The 21,958-nt window shown below is 38.2% G+C and overlaps 1 protein-coding gene across 1 annotated transcript in view; it reads left to right on the forward strand.

The window, feature by feature from the left end:
- Nucleotides 1-8,363: 8,363 nt before the first annotated feature.
- Nucleotides 8,364-21,958, forward strand: part of LOC125234161 (adipokinetic hormone/corazonin-related peptide receptor variant I-like) — a 93,793-nt gene continuing 80,198 nt past the window's right edge. The window contains exon 1 of the mRNA XM_048140365.1: nucleotides 8,364-8,648. Within this exon, the coding sequence (XP_047996322.1) occupies nucleotides 8,364-8,648 (285 nt within the window). The remainder of the gene's footprint in view (nucleotides 8,649-21,958) is intronic.

Below are 21,958 nucleotides of genomic sequence, written 5' to 3' on the forward strand. Positions count from 1 at the left end.
TATTCCGCTTTGTGTGGTAGGGCACAGCACAGCGGATATCGTCTCGCTCGAATCTAGAGCAGAGCCCAACTGGGGTAGTACCTCCGCCTTACAGAAGACCGCAGCCAAATAGCACTAGACCCTACTCATAGTGTTGTGTTCCTGCCGGTGAGTAAGGCTGCCAGAGCTCAACGAGGGTGCGGTGTGCTGATGACGGGAGGACTTACGGAACTAACTTGTTCCGTCTATTGTCCTTTGAGTCGTCGGCAACCCGAACCCTCCTTGGAACTTGTACATTCCTTTTTGCTGTGTACTTAACACAGCAAAAGGGAGTGTACAAGTTTCTAATAGGGTGGCAACGCGCTTGTGACACTGTTTGAGTTGCAGGCGTCCATAGGTTACGGTGACTGCTTTACATCAGGCGGGCCGTATGCTTGTTTGCCACCGACGTAGTATAAAAAAAAAAAAATGTTTACCCAAGTATTTTCTTCGGGCACTTTTAGTGTAGAATAACAAAGAATATATATTGCTCTCACAAAATAAACTGCGTGTATTTTTGCCCTCATGTTTTTATATTACATACCGAACCTGGAGGTTTGTTATTTTTTCTTGACCCTCTTTTTGCTCAAAAAGGTTGACTAGAATTATAATACCTAATATTAAATCAAATGTTACCAACCTTGTTGATACAGTGTGTAGGTAATGCTAATACGGGCAAACGCTCGTTGACACTTATTTATTTATTTTATTTATTTATTATTTTTTATTTTTATTAGGGTTCCGTAGTCAACTAGGAACCCTTATAGTTTCGCCATGTCTGTCTGTCCGTCCGTCCGTCCGTCCGTCCGTCCGCGGATAATCTCAGTAACCGTAAGCACTAGAAAGCTGAAATTTAGTACGAATATGTATATCAATCACGCCAACAAAGTGCAAAAATAAAAATGGAAAAAAGTGTTTTATTAGGGTACCCCCCCCTACATGTAAAGTCGGGGGTGATTTTTTTTTTCATTCCAACCCCAACGTATGATATATTGTTGGATAGGTATTTAAAAATGAATAAGGGTTTACTAAGATCGTTTTTTGATAATATTAATAATTTCGGAAATAATCGCTCCTAAAGGAAAAAAAAGTGCGTCCCCCCCCCTCTAACTTTTGAACTATAAGTTTAAAAAATATGAAAAAAATCACAAAAGTAGAACTTTATAAAGACTTTCTAGGAAAATTGTTTTGAACTTGATAGGTTTAGTAGTTTTTGAGAAAAATAGGAAAAACTACGGAACCCTACACTGAGCGTGGCCCGACACGCTCTTGGCCGGTTTTTAATAATAATTACACACAGCATGACAGACAAACCAAAGCACTGTGAAAATACATATATGATCCCTATATACATAACGGGAAAAAGTTAATATACAATAAACACTAATATGGCACAGAAGAAGGACGAACATCCATCATCTCGCTGAACCTCAGACATTCATCACGTACAACCATCCATCTACTAGCAAACACTTGTCATTAACTGTCATCGCAACCATGTTGCTGCTGAGAAACCTTAAAAAATTGGAGTGAAAATTAAGAGTAACTCACCACCTCTTAATTCTATTAATTAATGTTATGTCTGGTTTTATTTATTGCCCGTATAAGGTTTACACTCTATGTGTACCTTGGGTAATGTGAACAGGAGCAACCAAACGGTTACTTAAGGACGTATTAAGTATGAAGGTATAAAAATAAACAGTCATGTAAACAATAGGAAACATGCACATGGCCAAAATATTTTGATTTGTTATCGTTATTGCTACAAAACATACGTTTACAAAATACTTTTGTAATTTATAGTAATTTAATAGTGAAATTAAATTTTTAAAAAGTGTTTTTTTTTTTTAATTTAAAATTGAAATTGAAAATTCTTTATTTCAGGTCTATCGACCCATATTTTTGTTAGTAATACATTTAGCTTAAAACTAGGTTATTTATTAGATTAGGCACATACACTTTTACACTAGAATAATTAAAATAAAGAATAAAGTACATTTTTTTTTAATTATGCATCAAATTAAAATTTTAAAAACTTAAAACATTTTGATTCATATAAAATTATAAAATAAAATAAAATTAGAACAATTAACAGTCACATTAACATTGTATTTATTTCCATTTATTCCCCGCACAAATTTTCTAAACGCAACGTGACGTCATGACACACTTGACGTCTGTAAGTGGGAGCGAGAAAGAGTCATTATTTTCTTGCTCCCACTCGTGTGTACGGTGCTGCCAAATAGTTAATCAAACACGATTTACATGAGAAACACAAAAAAAAACAACAAATTTTTAAGGTTCGGAACCGTAAAAAAAGTTTATCCAAGTAATTTGAGGTCGTCCACATATATGATCAATTTATTATGAACACAGAGTTGATCTTTCCCACCTCCCACCTTTTTTTTTTTTTTTTTTTTTTTTTTTTTTTTTTTTTTTTTTTTTTTTTTTTGGGGGGGGAAATGCGTTCCGCATACCACTAGGGTGCGAGGGGGGACCCTAGTGGTTATGTGGGACTCCCGTATTGGCTAATGAGGCCACGGTATACCCACTAAAAACCCCCCCACATGCCACCTCGCCGCCTTGTTGGCGGGGTTACCGGAACACTTACGCTCACAACGGCGACCCCGCCGGCGGCAGCCGCCCACTTGCAGCTCCTCCGTGGATGCCCAACGGCCCTCCACAATGAGTGCGCCAGATGACAGGGCGCACCCTCCTCCTCGGCCACTTATGGGTACAGTGACGGACCCCCGAGTCCGCCACAAAGAGGCCATGGGCGCCAGAAGAGTTCCGGCGCCCGGCGGTGGGAATGGTCTCTGGTTCCACCGCTAACCAAGTCGGCCGCAAGGGATAGGGAGAACGGCGCACCGTAATACCGGCACTCCTCTTCCCTTGCGGCCCCACCAATGCCGCTACAGCGGAGCGGCCCCGCCAAGGTCGCAGGGGGTAGGGAGAGTGGCGCACCGTTATACCATCACGCCTCTCCCCCTGCGATCCCACCTCGGCTACCGTGGGAGAGCACAGAGCGGCATCCCATACTGCCGGATCTTCCCTCCCACGGCAGTCCTCCTAGAAGCATCTCAAGTGGGCTTTACAAGCCCACTTGGAGCGTCCTCCTCGGGCCAGCTCGCCCATCAACAAGCCGGCCCTGGCTGCTTCTTCGCTTCACCGTGGGTGACCAAGCCACGGTTACTAAGCCCCTCCACCACGACAAGGTGAGCAACCTGCGGGGGGTCCCACCTCCCACCTTATTGGAAAATTGCTACCGGGAGAAATTCACGAAATGCGTTATTATCGAAAGCCTGAGGGATGAAATACACCGCTTTGAGTTTGATTCGCAATTTCTCAATATTTTAGCTTCCAATTTTTAGAGATCTGTAAAAATATGGTTACTTTGAAAACCTTATTTTCAGTAGAGATGTTGTATTTTTTACGGACTAGTGCGAGAAGTGGTTCATTTTTGTCAGTTTGAAACTTCGGAGGGCCATCTGTACTGAATCCGTCGTACGATACACGCGCGAAAAGGAAATTCGTAACTCGTGTTGTAACTCCCTTCGGTCGTGTTTTAATTTATCGCCACTCGTTTCGAACTTTTTAGGGTTCCGTAGTCAACTAGGAACCCTTATAGTTTCGCCATGTCTGTCTGTCCGTCCGTCCGTCCGTCCGTCCGTCCGTCCGTCCGTCCGTCCGCGGATAATCTCAGTAACCGTAGGCACTAGAAAGCTGAAATTTGGTACCAATATGTATATCAATCACGCCAACAAAGTGCAAAAATAATAAATGGAAAAAAATGTTTTATTAGGGTACCCCCCCTACATGTAAAGTGGGGGCTGATATTTTTTTTCATTCCAACCCCCACGTGTGATATATTGTTGGATAGGTATTTAAAAACGAAAAAGGGTTTACTAAGATCATTTTTTGATAATATTAATAGTTTTGGAATTAATCGCTTCTAAAGGAAAAAAAAGTGCGTCCCCCCCCTCTAACTTTTGAACCCTATGTTCAAAAAATATGAAAAAAATCACAATAGTAGAACTTTATAAAAACTTTCTAGGAAAATTATTTTGAACTTGATAGGTTCAGTAGTTTTTGAGAAAAATACGGAAAACTACGGAACCCTACACTGAGCGTGGCCCGACACGCTCTTGGCCGGTTTTTTTTTATTACAAACCAGCGATTGACCTTAGTCGCACCTGATGGAAAGTGACGACAAGGCCGAAGTTGTAGCTCACTGGTTCAGTAATAGCTTATTTTACCCAGATTGTATACGGCCGGGAATACAGATGAGGGGAGTGGAACTTCCTTTTTTTCGCACTTGTGTCGTAAGCATCATAATGTACTATTTCTGTGTGTAGGCGACGGAACCACCAACCTTCCACCAGCCTGGTCGGTATGGATGCCGCTGCCAGCGCGCGTCTTTTGTTTATATGTACATACTAGCTTTTGCCCGCGGCTTCGCTCGCGTTAGAAAGAGACAAAAAGTAGCCTATGTCACTCTCCATCCCTTCAACTATCTTCACTTAAAAAATCACGTTAATTCCTCGCTCCGTTTAGCCGTGAAAGACGGACAAATAAACAGACACACACACTTTCCCATTTATAATATTAGTATGGATATTTTCAGTTCTGTTATGTCAGTGAGCGACAAATGTTTTATTTTGCAAAACTTTTGTAAATAATATGTGTAAATAGTTTTGTTTTGTAATATGGGTTTTATAAGTTTTTAATGTTTTGTTTACCGTTGGCGGCCCGATCACCTACAATGTGTATGAACGATGTAACTTAAACCTTAAATGCATAGCGATGTATAACACGAATGTGTTAACATGCAATCTTATTCAGCCCAATTTTTAGGTTAGTAGCGGAAATTAAAACACAAAATTTTATAAACTTTTCAACTGTCGAAAACGAAATAAAATCTTTCACAAAATCCACACGAAGCAAACGACAAAATATCGAAATTAAAACCAAAATCACCATACATGTCAGATTGGTGTCAGTCAATGAATGGTAGAACCAACTTGTTGATTCCTCGTAGCTCCGTAGCGGCCTACGCCAGTCAGTGCTACGACGCCTCGTAGTGCACACGCGGGTCCCGCGTAACGCTGACGCTACGAAAAAGTTCACAAAATAAAAATAATATTTGGTTTTCAAAAGTTGAACAATTTAAGTGCAAAAGTTGTGTGTGTATTACAGACCGTGTTGTGTGCAAAATTAAAGTGGAATAGTTTACTTAGTTTCTATGTGTAAATAAATTATTTATTTTTAAGTGTGAAAAAGTAAATCTAAAAGTGAATGTTAGGTTATGTATAAAAATATAAATGAATACAAAGAAAATAATATTTAAATAACGATGCTTAGTCTTTACGTAAAAAGTTATAACATTTAGACCCACTTAACTCAGGGTTTGTGGGTTGTCAACTGTCAAATTCCATATGAAATGGTGGGTTAACCATTTATTTTCGTTGGTGCAAAGTGACCCTTAGAATTAAAAGTGTACACGTACACTTTTTTTTTATCTGTAATTCTGATTCCAGTCCCCACGAATGATAGGGGTCGGCTGATTTCAAATAATCAGTTATTTTTTTCCTTATGCATAGATAATAAACTTGTGTGTAATAATGAAATATGTGTGAAATAATTAAAATAATGAATAAATGATAATGAGATTAATGAGTTATGTACCCATGAAATAAAACTATGGAAACGGATTATAATCCACACTAATAATATGAATGGGAAAGTGTGTGTGTCTGTTTGTTTGTCCGTCTTTCACGGCAAAACGGAGCGACGATTTGTCGTGATTTTTTAAGTGAATATAGTCGAAGGGATGGAGAGTGACATAGGCTACTTTTTGTCTCTTTCTAATGCGAGCGAAGCCGCGGGCAAAAGCTAGTGAATTTATAATTCATCCCGACGTTTCGAACACTTTACAGTGGCCCTGAAGCTTTAGTAGTTTCATGTGCTCTGCCTACCCTTTTATGGGATACAGGCGTGATTGTATGTATGTATGTATGTACAGCATTGAATTATGTACCGTTGAATTTTCTGAGTTTGTTGACTATATAAGTGCTGAATTTACAGAATGATTTCAAAGTCGACTTTTTGTAATGGGTTCCAGAAGATTGTAAGGGTCGATTTTGAGGTTCTGGCATATGATTTCGTGGTCAAGACGTGGGTTCATAAATGTACTTACGGCAAAATCTGAGAAGATGGTCTATAAGTAGATTGTGAAGTGATTTAGTCGCATGGGTATAGGTCATCAGTGATTTTGAAGCAGTAGAGGTACGTTTTGTGATAACCATGGCCAGTAAAAATTTGGGTCAACTGATTCTACGTGAACTTTTCACCTCTGCGGACTCATTTAGAAAAGAAGAATGAAAATAATAAAGAAAAGTAAATTACTGCCTTGGGTGCTCTGATGCTCTCACCTTGGACGGTATTTTTTCAATTTTAAATTTATTTTTATTTAGTTTCTTTCCTTAGTAAATTTAGCAAAAAATCAATGTCGGTATTTCGAAGAAGAATGTTTGTAATTTCATATTTACTTTTAAGAAATTTGTTTTAATTCTGTATTAATAGCAAATTTAATCATTTTTCTCCAAGTCTTTTCTTTTATTTATTTTATTTATTTAAACTTTATTGCACAGTAAAAATATACAGTTACAAAAGGCGAACTTAATGCTACATGGTATTCTCTACCAGTCAACCTTTAGGCCAAACAGAGAAGACCAAAAAAAGGTGCGTGATATGTAAAGAACACTAAAGACTTGATTTTATTGGACTACGTTATAGAAAAAAAAAATAGGGACTTATATAAATATATTTACCTATTTAAGACAATAATTTCTTTATTAAACATCCGACCTACTGACGACCGTTCTGCTAAGCCAGGCTAGGCGTCTGTCCTGCCTGCTAAGCCGCGGTCCTGGGTTCAAATGGCACCCACAACACAAGTCTTCTTGAATACGTTACAAGATAGCGTAAATGTCTCAGAAAAGGCATGTCATTATATTGGTTATAGTAAACTAGCTTTCGCCAGTGGCTTCTCTCGTCTTAAAAAACAAAAAGTAGCCTGAACTTTCCATCGTTTTAACTATCTCCTCTTATAAAACACGTCAAGATACACGCTTTCCCATTTCTACTAAGTATTGAGTATCGATAACCAATTAAGGGCGTATTACGTTCATTTTTGGTGACGTTTATGCTATCAAATAACGTACCTAACTTTATTACCAATAATGTTATAGACAGGTAAAATAGAGTTAAGAAACAAAACTAATAAGAAACGTAATAATAAACTTTCGAAAACTCAGATAATTAGGGAACTATATTAATAACACTGACAACAACAATGAAACATTGACAGGGCCTAATAGTCTCGTTTAGAGAATTAACTTATAAGTTTACTATAAGTTTCTTGGTTTATGATAAACGAACTTTTCTTGACACGATATTTCACTTTAATAATACTAACTTAATAAGTTATAGCCAATATAGCCCAAACTTATTAATAGTAGATACCTTTAATAAGTAGATACCTTTAATAAGATATAATTTTTAATAAGTTATTGTGTGACATTAAACCAATATAACTAATTTGACGACAATTCTGGCTTAGTGAGTTGTGAGCATGCTCAGCCGATGGAATTAGGTTCAAATCCCTGATCATATTTTCATGATAATAATTATGATCTAAGGAAATATCACAATTTGTAGTAAGACTTCAATAGGTAAAAAAAAAAACTTAAATAAAAGAAAAAAGTCTGTATTTGGGCCTGTCTCTAAAGGTAACTTGCACCACCGAAAATGGAGGGTTAACACGAGGTTAAGGGTTAACCCGAGGTTAACCCACCATTTTACATCGAATTTGACAGTTGACAGCCCACTAACCTTGAGTTAAGCGGGTGGTGGCCCTAAAAAAAATTAGATAAGTATTTGCTGCATAAATACAAAACGAAATAAAGTGAATAAGTATAAACGTCAAAGTAAAATAATACAATTAAGAAGAAGCATCCCCGAAATTCTACTAAAATTAATTTCCATTTAGGCCGGCAACAGACAGTCTTAAATTTCATAATCTTAAAAAATCATAATCTTATGAAATCAGATCGAGTGCACGGATTCCCATACAATTTCGCAACTGTCCACACACAGTCTTATTTTTTAAGATTATGATTTTTTTCAGATTGATCTGACAGATTGCGAATAATTTGAATTTTAAGAATGTGTGTGGCAAGGCAGTCAATCTTATTTTATAAGATTATGATTTTTTAAGATTATAGACTGTTGCCGGCCTTAGTTTCCAACAAATGGGTTGACCACATTTAAAAACTGAATCGAAAATGTCAAACGAAACAAAACTAGTGAATTTAACAAAAGACTCAATAGACAGGCAGTTCTGGGACTATTTCGAGAGTGATGCGCCTTATAACACATCGCTGGCCGTACAGACGGACGGGGCTTGTGTGGTGACGGTGTATTTTGTGCTACTGTTCGGTGGAGCGGCGGGGAATATTGCTGTGCTGACGACGCTGGCGCGGTCGCGACGCCGCTCGCGCGTCAGCTTGCTCATGACGCATCTCGCTATTGCTGATGTGTGCGTCGTGTGCGGCGTCATTCCACTCGAGGTATAGTATAAACTTTAGTTGCTGTTTCTCACTTTTGCGCCTGCTCATAACGCATTTCGCTTGAAGTAGACTTTCGCAATACCCGCTGTCAAAGAGTACGGAAAAATATTAATATGTAAAATAGAAAGATGCATTATTTGTGCAATATGTTTCGTTAGTGTTTAAGATATGTATATTTTTGGTATAGTAATTTTAATTAAGGACAAGAAACTTGTTATAAACGGCTTTTCGGTTATAAATAACTATTTTTTGAGCCAGGCAATGTTAGGCAGGGTAGGCGGGTCAGTGAGGGCACAGTATAATAAAGTTAGAATGTGTGCTAGGAACGCGCCTCCTTCATATATTGTATTTGATCGCCAGTGTCCGAGATGTGGTGAAAGCAGCTACCGGATCCCGTGCTGCTATACGAAAACGATCTTAGGAGACCTTCCTTCGCTTTTTTTATGAAAATTGGCGTTTATAATACATATTCTGGAAAAAACATACAGGTTGCAAGAGAAAGGTAATTTTTCACAAACTTCTTTTTTACGGCAATCGATCCCATTCCTAATATCAAGGATCAAAAGCTTACATGAGACCAAAAAAAATTCCGACTACAAAAAACGTTTCCCATACAATTTCGCGTAGCAGCACGGTTAGTTGCCCTCACTGACTCGCTATCAAAATACACCCTGTATTGTAGGTAGAATCAATTAATATGTATCCTGTGCATATGACAAATATGTGGTCGCCTGCATACGATCGTTGGCGCCTGCGTAACAATTATCTGTGGGCAGAATTAATCAAGACGTGCCGCAGATACTATCACGTGTCATATTAATCTAAGACACGATAGATAACGTTATCCTCTGGCCGCCCAATGTGCAATAAGATGTACATTTTGGTTCAATGGAATTTAAACTTTCATGTGAACAAATAAAGTGCCATTTCTTTTGCCTCTAAAATAATTCAAACAAATGAAACTCAACTCAATTTGGAATGCAATTAGGATCAAAATTCTCTAGCAAACTTTTAATATGGTGGGAGGAGGAAGCTTATTACTTCCTCGAAAGCCCCAGCGTACTTGTATAGTACAAATTAAATTCGAGTTTTGAACTCTTATTTTTTTTATACTACGTCGGTGGCAAACAAGCATACGGCCGCCTGATGTAAAGCGGCCATCGTAACCTATGGACGCCTGCAACTCAAACAATGTCACATGCGCGTTGCCACCCCATTAGAAACTTGTACACTCCCTTTTGCTGTGTTAAGTACACAGTAAAAAGGAGTGTACAAGTTCTAAGGAGGGTTCGGGTTGCCGACGACTCAAAGGACAATAGACGGAACGAGTTAGTTCCGTAAGTCCTCCCGCCATAAGCACACCGCACCCTCGTTGAGCTCTGGCAGCCTTACTCACCGGCAGGAACACAACACTATGAGTACTTGAGTAGGGTCTAGTGCTATTTGGCTGCGGTCTTCTGTAAGGCGGAGGTACTACCCCAGTTGGGCTCTGTTCTAGATTCGAGCGAGACGATATCCGCTGTGCTGTGCCCTACCACACAAAGCGGAATATCATTTGCTATGCCCTACCTCCTACCACAGAATATATAATAGTACAAGTACAGAAGGCCCACTGCTTTGATGTTCACGAAATGCCGCCTTTTAAATACCTACAAAATTCTCACAAAGAAACGAGCCGCACGTGCGCAGCGCCCGACGCTAGGGTTGCCTGTGGATTAAAACGAATTAATATTAAAATATAATGTTTAACTATTATATTCAAGTCTTGGGTACTTTCTAAGTATATATACAGTATTTATACATTTTTGTTTAAGTTCCAACATCACAAACCTTATTGAACTTTTCCGTGGGACTAAATCAATAGTAGATCTGTGTAAGAATGTCCTATAGTATTTATTTTGTTCATGATGTCTATTTAACTAATCAGTATTAGACATTCCACACGCGGATATCGCATATGAACCTTAAAAAAAACTCGCGACGTAAAGTAACAATAGAAAGTGAGAACGTGCGTTCAGTGAGAATGCGGGCCACCCCTGAGTAGGCCGCGAACTCGCGGCCGCCAGCATGTACTTGTAGCGCGGCGATAGAATCGCGGAGTGAGCCGCCCCTGCTCCTACAAATATTTGTAGGAGGTAGGGTACTATCTTATAGAAATAGAATAAAGTTTCAAATTTAAAATCAGAAAAAATGGTCTACAAACATTCATATTAAGGTATAGTGATTGAAGTGGATCAAGCGCTGGTAGCATAGCGGTAAGAGCCTGCGACTTTCAATCCGGAGGTCGCGGGTTCGAACCCCAGCTCGTATCAATTAGTTTTTCGGCTTAAATGTACGAAATATCATTTGATATTCGCTTCGCTTTTCGATGAAGGAAAACATCATGAGCAAACCGGAATAATCCCAACAAGACCTAGTTACCCTTCGGGTTGAAAGGCTGGCTCTTTCGTAAAACTAGTGCCTACGCCAAATTTTTGGATTTGTTGTCAAAGCGGATCCCAGGCTCCCGTGGCAAATGCCGGGATAACGCAAGGAGGATGATTAAGGTAACATAACTAATACGGTTAAAGATTATTTATTCCCATAAGAATTACAAATTCACTTACATGAGAATATCTTACTACTTAACTTAATTCTAGTTCAACGCACAGTGCTTAATTAAGTTATTCCTTAAATAACAATTTGGGAATAAAAATCGTAACTAGATAAATTACCTTAAAAAAAAAAAAAAAAAAAAAAAAAAAAAAAAACAATTCAATATTTAGTATAAAATCGATACATATGTAGGTAATTTTAAAAAGCGACATGCGAACAAGTTTAGTTGTTGTGCAGCGGCTCAGCGGCTAATGGTTTTAATAGCCCGCAAAGTTGTGTGATACTATACAGCACGACCACGGATGATTTTATTAATTCTGATGCGGTACAAATTCACGAAAAAAAATGTACTTTTTTGTACTGACGTTTAAAAAATATGTACCCTTATGATTTTGGAGTTTCGACATAGGGCCCGTGGTCGTGCTAGGTAGGTACTCCCTGGCACGACCACACTATATTTAATGAGATTTTAAATTTCTGTTGCAGTACAAATTCACGAAAAAAAATGTACTTTTTTGTACTTACCTTTTAAAAAAAATACCCTCATGGTTTCGGAGTTTTGACATGGGGTGTGGTCGTGCTAGATAGGTGGTACTTCCTGGCACGACCACACTATATTTAATGATATTTTTAATTTCTGTAGTGGTACAAATTCACGAAAAAAAATGTACTTTTCTGTACTTACCTTTTTATAAAAAGTACCCTCATGGTCTCGGAGTTTCGACATGGGTTGTGGTCGTGCTAGATAGGTACTCCCTGGCACGACCGCACTAAGTTTTTGAAGTAATTTACATAGTACAATTTCAAAACACTTGTTTAGTATTCATTTGACCATCAAATTAAACATAAATATAGTGTGGTCGTGCCAGGAAGTACCACCTATCTAGCACGACCACACCCCATGTCAAAACTCCGAAACCATGAGGGTATTTTTTTTAAAAAGTAAGTACAAAAAAGTACATTTTTTTTCGTGAATTTGTACTGCAACAGAAATTTAAAATCTCATTAAATATAGTGTGGTCGTGCCAGGGAGTACCTACCTAGCACGACCCCGGGCCCTATGTCGAAACTCCAAAATCATAAGGGTACATTTTTTTTAAACGTCAGTACAAAAAAGTACATTTTTTTTCGTGAATTTGTACCGCATCAAAATTAATAAAATCATCCGTGGTCGTGCTGTATAGTATCACACGCAAAGTTTCTGAAAATCGCGGTTCTTAGATCGCGATTCAAATATATTCTCGATATAATCTTCTCGAGGCTGAGGCGTAGGGTTAGAGCCGGCGTAGTTTTATTTGACGTTCATATGCGCATTGTAATATGCCTACTTGGAAAATAAATATTTTATTTTCATTTTCATTTTTTAGGGTTCCGTAAACGTCAACTACAGGGTTCTTATAATTTCGTCATTGTCTATCTGTCCGTCCGTCCGTCCGTCCGCGGATAATTTCAGTGATCATTAGAACTAGAAATCTGAAATTTGGTACCAATATGCATATCAATCACGCCGACAAAGTGGTAAAATAAGTAGAAAAAAATATTTTATTAAGGTACCCTCCTACAAGTGGGGAGTTTTTTTTTTCATTTCAACCCTAACGTGTTATATATTGTTGGATAGGTATTTAAAAGTTAATACAGGTTTACTCAAATATTTTTTTGATATTGTTAATATTTTTAGATATAATCGCTCAAAAAGTAAAAAAGAATGTGTCGATGTCGTCCTCATGAATTTATTTCATACGAACTGTCACTTGACCTATTTTTCTTTAAAAATAAGGAATTAAGTGTTATATTTAATAGATACTGATCTTTTCGCAGGTCTTTGTCTTCATTTATTTAATCCTTATTTAAAAGACCGCAGGAAACACATAAAGAACTCGTTAAATATAGATTATTTAAGAGTTCCGACCTTAATTAAACCCACCCCAGTTAGATCCAAATCTTTGCTTCACCTTCTTTTTAACCCCCGACGCAAAAACGACGGGGTGTTATACGTTTGACGTGTCTGTCTGTGTGTGTGTCTATCTGTGTGTGTGTCTGTCTGTCTGTGTGTGTGTGTCTGTCTGTGGCATCGTAGCTCCCGAACGGATGAACCGATTTAGATTAATTTTTTTGTCTGAAAGCCGAGTTAGTCTGTCGCACTCACCACTGCACCACGCTTTAACCCTTCTCAATGACATACTGGCCAGCGACAGCAAACTGGATATGTTTCACAGCACGGAGCCGCAATTCCTTGCGATCAGCGCCCGTCACTTGGAGTATATAACTACTCCAAGTTCGATCCTCGTGTGAGTACCTACTATATTATGTACTCTATGTTCCGCCACACTATTTTATATAAGTGTACCAGGACTATTCATGTTTATACCCTCCTGTACGATTGACATGTTTAGCTAGGCTGTTAATGTTAATTTAAGGAATAAATAAATAAATAAAGTTTTCTTTTCTTAGCCACGTTTCATGAAAATCGGTCCACTATATCGCGGTCGGGGGTTTTTCAAAATTTTAATGTTGTGGTACCTAACCACAACATTAAAATTTATTAATTATAGGTACTCCGTTCTGTTTGAGGTTACAAACCGGGTTAGGAACACATATTTCGTAACTTAAGTAATTTGTATATTTTGAACTTCATGTCATTTGTATACCGTGTGTAATAGAATGTTGAGTAGATAGTTGTGTCGCCGACTAAGCAAATAAGCTTTCAATTAAGACAAAAGACACGTTTTAGTCTCGTAGCAAAATCTCTCGTATCGTAGGTACAAAGGAGCGAGCTTAGGGATAGATAGCGACAGAGTATACAGAGTGGGGCCTGTAACCAAGGTGAAGAATTGAACTCTAGGCTATTCTCCTTATACTGATCAACATTTGTTCGGAGACTTTTAAAAATAACTTGTATTTTGATTTTTATTACCCTTGAAAGTTTTTTCTAAGAGGTAATGTACCTATTGCGAATTCTGTTAAGTCTAAAGTGTGACAGACAACGTCAATGACAACAATAATGGCGTACATTGAAGCTAATATTTATTTTGTATAAAAAATTAAAAATTTAAAGACTTCATAATTTTTAAAAGTCACTGAACAAATGTTGATCAGTATAAGGAGAATAGCCTACAGTTCAATTCTTCACCTTGGTTACAGGCCCCACTCTGTATAGTGTAAAATCCTGAGTGGACGCTTGGAGCGGAGCGTTCGGCGGAGCGTGAAGCGGGGCGGGCGAGTGTGCGTCCTTATGCAACGTCCACTCAGGACACTTGCATGAGATTCAATTGTTTGATTTGCACGCCGCACGTCCCTCCCCGCTGCACAAGCGCGGATCCAGCTTCGTGCCCAGGGGGGGGGGGGGTGTCACGTGGTAAAGGCCCAGGGCCCCAGGGGGGGGTCACGTGGTCTATTTGTATGGCCAACTTAGGCTCCAGGGGGGGGGGGGGGGGTCATGACCCCTATGACCCTCCCCCCTGGATCCGCGCATGCCGCTGCACCTCCAATATGAGCATGAACGAGGGCCGCACATATCAACGCACACCTCGGGCACTGGCGATCAAATATATGAAAGAGGCGCGTTCTTAGCACATACTATTATATTATATTCTGTGCATATAGTTGACATAGTCTAAGTGTAGGTGAACGCGTACTATGCTTGTATGAGTGAAATATGACAAGGTCGGCTGTTCGCGTAACTGTGAGGTAACCGAGAGGGGATGGGTTGCACTTTCAGAGGGAAGCGGAAGTGGCCATCATGCTGTACGATACGATACGATATTATACTGTAATCAAAGTCTAAAACAGATTAAAACGTAACGAATATGGAGACACGGCCTCCTATTGAGTTAGGATTAGGATTCTACGTATGCGTGATTCATTGCATGTGTAATGAGTTTCTATCTGGCAGAACATTATCTCGCTTTGAATTGAATAATCTCAATTAACAGTTTAATGGACAAGAGATATATTAACTTTCCCGTTTAGGATTCTGGATGAAAAGGAAAAGGCGGGAGATAGGGTCACATTGTTCTTACTTGGTTAAATATCTGGTTTAAGCCAGATTATATAGCACTAGCTTCTGCCCGCGGCTTCGCTCGCGTTAGAAAGAGACGAAAAGTAGCCTATGTCACTCTCCATCCCTTCAACTATCTCCACTTAAAAAATCACGTTAATTCGTCGCTCCGTTTTGCCGTGAAAGACGGACAAACAAACAGATACACACACTTTCCCATTTATAATATTAGCATATTATATTAGTATACGAATGACAGGACAGGAAATCATCTTATTGATGAATAAGAAAATGCATAAAAAATCTTGTGCGAATCCCCTTCTTTTCAATCGTGGATCGGTTCGGTTGTATTCAAATTTTAGTTATACCTACAATCTGTCGGGACGTCAGGGACAAAAGTAACGTTTTTGGTGGGAGAAATGTCTGATAAATATTATCATGACACAAAATACGCTTTTTTGACGAGGACGTCAAGCGAAATGCCTTTTTCGAACATTTCTTTTTTTTTTGCCACTTTTATGAAGTGTGATATTTAAAAAAAAACGCTATTTCTACTCAGAACTACTAGCTTTTTCAATCCTAGTAGTTAAAAAAAATGTCCCATACGATTTTTTCTTATTTTGTTACCATTTTCCGTACATGTTGTATTGGGTAACAAAAGAGGAAAGTAACAAAAATGTATGGAAAATCTGGGACACTTTTTGTCTCCCAGTGAGATTGAAAGTACTCGTGATTCTGAGTACAATTGACCTAAAATTCCCTAAAACAATGAAAATTTTTTTAGTGGCAAAAAAAAAAGAAATGCGTTATTCATGCCACAGTCCTTTCCGGTTAAGGAAGAGTAATTTGAAAATAATAGCACACATCATTTCTCATGCGGTGATATATATACTTAAATAGATATATACCTACTTATATAAGGTCCTAATTTATTAGTTGCAGATATTTTAACACATGATACTTTACATTAAAATAATTAACTTTAAATATAAATTAAGAAATCTTTTCATGTAACTTTTTAGGGTTCCGTAGTCAACTAGGAACCCTTATAGTTTCGCTGTGGTTTCGCCATGTCTGTCTGTCCGTCCGTCCGTCCGTCCGCGGATAATCTCAGTAACCGTAGGCACTAGAAAGCTGAAATTTGGTACCAATATGTATATCAATCACGCCAACAAAGTGCAAAAATAAAAAATGGAAAAAAATGTTTTATTAGGGTACCCCCCCTACATGTAAAGTGGGGGCTGATATTTTTGTCATTCCAACCCCAAAGTGTGATATATTGTTGGATAGGTATTTAAAAATGAAGAAGGGTTTACTAAGATCGTTTTTTGATAATATTAATAGTTTTGGAAATAATCGCTTCTAAAGGAAAAAAAGTGCGTCCCCCCCCCCTCTAACTTTTGAACCCTATGTTCAAAAAATAGTAGAACATTATAAAAACTTTCTAGGAAAATTGTTTTGAACTTGATAGGTTCAGTAGTTTTTGAGAAAAATACGGAAAACTACGGAACCCTACACTGAGCGTGGCCCGACACGCTCTTGGCCGGTTTTTTGATTTCATTTTCCTAACAAAAAAATTAATTATAATTTCGTCTAAAAAAAAACATCATGTGCATTATCACATGTCACAATAACACTGTCTGTCATGTCAACAATTGTTTGTTGTAAATGTCGTAAAGGTTCGGCGGGAAAACTGCACATGTCATTGAAGTGGCCAGTTATAGTTAAGTGGTACGTAAAAGAGGTACTAGAATCTGTTCAATGAGTTTTCATTTAATAATCACATAAACAGGGTGTTTTTACGTAGCAAATTTGTTTTTCCGTTTTCTCCAAAAAAACATCGTAAAAGCTATAATGTTTCACGGTTTAATATACTCCAGAGACCGAGTACTATCAGCTGTAAAAATATCTGCATCTAATAAATTAGGACCTTATATACATTTACATAGATAACATCCATGACTGAGGAACAAATATCTGTGTTCATCACACAAATAAATGCCCTTAACGGGATTCGAAACCGGGACCGCGGCTTAGCAGGCAAGGTCACTACGCGCTAGGACACACCGGTACCGGTACTGGGACCGATGAATGAAAGTACCCTACACAAAGGTCCCTATACAGTGTGTAAATCTAATACGAGCGAATGTCTTAACGGTAGTAAGTATAGGACATGATAAAATGTACCTAATAAAAAAACACAAATTTAACTGAGAATTTCTTTTTTTTTGCCACTTTTAAATGTGATATAAAAAAATATATGCAATTTCTTCTCAGAATCACTAGCTTTTTCAATCCTAGTAGTTAAAAAATTTGCCCCACAACATTTTTTCTTATTTTGTTACCATTTTCCATTTTTATGGGGTAACAAAAGAGGAAAGTAACAAAAATGTATGGACCTTCCGGGACACTTTGTCTCCTAGTGAGATTGAAAGAACTCGTGATTCTGAGTATATACAATTGACCTAAAATTCCCAAAAAAATGAAAATAAAAAAAAGGCAAAAACAAAAGAAATGCACGTCAAACTTATAACACCCCGTCGTTTTTGGGGGTTAAAAAATAGAGCCTCCATCAGGGGCGGCTCACTCCGCGATTCTATCGCCGCGCTACAAGTACATCCTGGCGGCCGCGAGTTCGCAGCCTACTCAGGGGTGGCGCGCGTTCTCACGGAATGCACGTTCGCACTTTCTATTGTTACTTTACGTCGCGAGTTTTTTTAAGGTTCATATGCGATGTCCGCGTGTCGAATGGCTAATAATACTTAGTTAAATAGACATCATGAATAAAATAAATACCATAGGACATTCTTACACAGATCTACTACTAATTAAGTCCCACGAAAAAGTTCAATAAGGCTTGTAATGTTGGAACTTGAACAAAAATATATAAATACAGTATATATACCTAGAAAGTACCCAAGACTTGAATATAATAGTACATAACATTTTATGTGAGTATTAATTCGTTTTAATCCATAGGTAACCCTATCGCCGGACGCCGCGCACGTGCGGCTCGTTTCTTTGTAAGAATTTTGTAGGTATTTAAAAAGGCGGCATTTCGTAAACATCAAAGCAGTGAGCCTTCTGTACTTGTACTATTATATATTCTGTGCCTCCATGAAATCATATTGTGCATTGTCAACGTAGTTTCCCCAACATACGCGCATCTTCAGCGTAAATCAAATATCCCTTATCTATTGTTCTAGTAAATTAGTTTGCTTCACTACATTATGTATGCAAACTCCAGCGAATCGAGTTATCGTTTGGGAGAAGTTGAGGAACTACGGGACAGATTTTCTGTTATCATTTTCTTGGCTCCTGTTTAGTTAGTTTTGACTTCACTCATAATACATTATTTATGTATACTAGGTACGAGTATATGTTACGAAACCGCTGTTTCAAAACAAAAACAGACTATTTATCTATTACAGTGAATACTTTTGTACTTATCCACTCAGAAATCCGGAAAAAAGAGCCTGAACAAAATCAGAAAACGAAGTTTGAAAAATACTTTGCAGTTGGATAATTCTGGTTTTATAAAGTACTATCTTTAGCCCGCAGCTTCGCTCGCGTTAGAAAGAGACATAAAGTAGTCTAAAGTCACGTCAATTCGTAGCTCCGTTTTGCCGTGAAAGACGGACAAACAAACAGACACACACACTTTTCCATTTATAATATTAGTATGGATAAGTAACTACGGGATGAATCTCGGCCATTCGATTTCGTGAAATTCGTTTAATAATATCTCCACTACTAGCGATTTAAATTCTACTAACAGAATCGAAAACGAGTGGTCATTACCACTAGTTTTAAAATTACTAGCCGTCCTTTATCAAAAATAATGTAATGTTATGTTATGTCGTTTTCCACAGACTTTCGATCGGCGCATTCGTGCGTTCGAAATTCAAAACCGGCCAAGAGCGTGTCGGGCCACGCTCAGTGTAGGGTTCCGTAGTTTTCCGTATTTTTCTTAAAAACTACTGAACCTATCAAGTTCAAAATAATTTTCCTAGAAAGTCTTTATAAAGTTCTACTTTTGTGATTTTTTTCATATTTTTTAAACTTATAGTTCAAAAGTTAGAGGGGGGGGGGACGCACTTTTTTTCCTTTAGGAGCGATTATTTCCGAAATTATTAATATTATCAAAAAACGATCTTATTAAACCCTTATTCATTTTTAAATACCTATCCAACAATATATCATACGTTGGGGTTGGAATGAAAAAAAAAATCACCCCCGACTTTACATGTAGGGGGGGTACCCTAATAAAACACTTTTTTCCATTTTTTATTTTTGCACTTTGTTGACGTGATTGATATACATATTCGTACTAAATTTCAGCTTTCTAGTACTTACGGTTACTGAGATTATCCGCGGACGGACGGACGGACGGACGGACGGACGGACAGACAGACATGGCGAAACTATAAGGGTTCCTAGTTGACTACGGAACCCTAAAAATCGATTCCATATGCGTGGTGCGTCCCACACTTGGCCGATTTTTATGTATGTCATAAGATCCGATTTCCTGTTGAAACCCTTTTGCCGGATTAAAAAGGAGTACCCCTTTTCTAGGCCTGTAATAGACTTATCTTCTCAACCCTACTTTAAAGCAAGAGTAAATGGGTATCTCATAGGAAAGCGTGCTCCACCGTAGACCGCATCATCTCTTACCATCAGGTGTGATCGTGGTCAAACGTCTACCTCTTCATACTAAAAAAAAAAATCTCACCGAGATCTTTTAGTTCTGACAGAAAATCAGCCCCAAATGACAATCATTGACGCTAGACGCCGATCGATAAGCAGTCGAATCGGGATAACGCAAGGACATATTTACATACACCCTGTTTTTATTGAATTCCGTTAACTTTAAGGGAAGATTCTCTAGTTCAAATACAATCAATTTCTCATTCCGTGTTTTTATATTACTATATATTAATTAACCTAAACTAAGATTTGAGATGAACTTACCTTTTTGTATTATAATGACATTTAATAAAGTACTACCCACGGGAAGTTTAAGATGAATTTGACCAAAGAAAAAATGCTAAAACATTTTTGTGAATTCTGTTATCTAGAATTTGTCTTGTTTAACATTTATTATACAGACAGACAAAGAGCTACTTACGCCCACATTTTTAAATGAAAAGTATGTTTATTTTTGCCCTCCTAAGGCATTTAGCGGTTTCTGAGACACAAATTATTTTTAAATCGTGATTTTTCTACAATGAATTAAGATTTAGTTTAGCTCGAAAGAGGCGCGTTCCTAGTACACATTCTAAGCTCGCTGTGAACGCGTACCATGCTTGTATGAGTGAGATATGACAGGCCGACTGTTCGCGTTTTTGACAGGCGGTAACTATGAGGAAACCGAGAGCGGGTGAATGGCACTTTCAGCGGGGAGCGGGAGTGGCCATACTGTACTATAGTAGTTTTTCTCTCAGATAGTTCATTTTAATATTAGTTTTAAGTTCATAGATAAATTTATAAATAAATAGCTTTAATATGCTTCATGGGAGGCGGCGTAAGATGAAAACATCCTAGGTGCATACATACCTAATGTAGATTGTAGCATAGGATATGATTTGATCTGTTAACATGTTACGTGTCCTCCAAATTCAAGTGTTAGTGGTTAGTTTAGTATTACTGATGGTACATGTTAATAAATAGTTATAAGTACTTATATTATAAGAGTGCATAACCTCGCCGTTAAACTTTGGTTTGGCGAAATTGTAGTAGTAAGCATCTTTGTATTGATTTATTAGAAATAAATATATAAATACATACATACATATATTCACGCCTGTATCCCATAAAGGGGTAGGCAGAGCACATGAACTACTAAGTTTCAGTGCCACTCTTAGCAAAAAGGCGTTGAAAGAAATCCAAATTGTGACATTGCAGTGACAGGTTGCCAGCCTCTCGCCTACGCCACAATTTAACCCATATCCCACAGTCGACTTCTACGACACCCACGGAATGAAAGGGGGTGGTGAAATTGATAACCCGTCACCACACGGGGTCGCCACAATATATGAATATAAATAAATAATTATGCTGTTCTTCAGTTAGCAATGGTAATTTCATTGGTGCACGCTCGTTATTGTAGAATAATAACCATATATTTAATTATTATGTAATTGCGTACTAACAACAATGATCTCAGTTGGTCCTTGAAATAAATGAATTGAATTGAATTGAAATTGGGCGAGCATTGCGAGCAGCGAGCGGGCGTGCGGCGTGCATGTCAAACAATTGAAGATCATTACAAGTGTCCTGAGTCGACGCTGCATAGCGTGCACACGGGCGAGCCCGCCCCGCTGCACGCCACGCCGAACGCTCCGCTCCGAGCGTCTACTGATGGCTTTACACTAAGGCCTGATTTAGACGGCTTGCGAACTCGAATGCGATTTTAGTTACATTTCGGCCTGTTGAGGTTACATACAAGTCAGCACGGCCGTCAAATACCGCAATGTAATAAAACTCGTGTGCGAGTTCTCGTACTGTCTAATTGGGCCCTTGAGATAGGCACTCAATAATATCGTCGATGTCAACGTCAAAGTAGAGGCTAAAGTTTGTTTCTAAACAATCGTCAGTATCGTTATTAAAATAGACTTGAAAAGTCATCGTTTAAGCGTGTTTACTCAATTAGATAGTTAATTAATCTCTCTCTAAAGGCCAAGAAATTATTTTAGGAAATCAAAATGTCGTTTAAGTT

The sequence above is a fragment of the Leguminivora glycinivorella genome, chromosome 15 (assembly GCF_023078275.1).
Source record: "Leguminivora glycinivorella isolate SPB_JAAS2020 chromosome 15, LegGlyc_1.1, whole genome shotgun sequence".
NCBI lineage: Eukaryota > Metazoa > Arthropoda > Insecta > Lepidoptera > Tortricidae > Leguminivora > Leguminivora glycinivorella.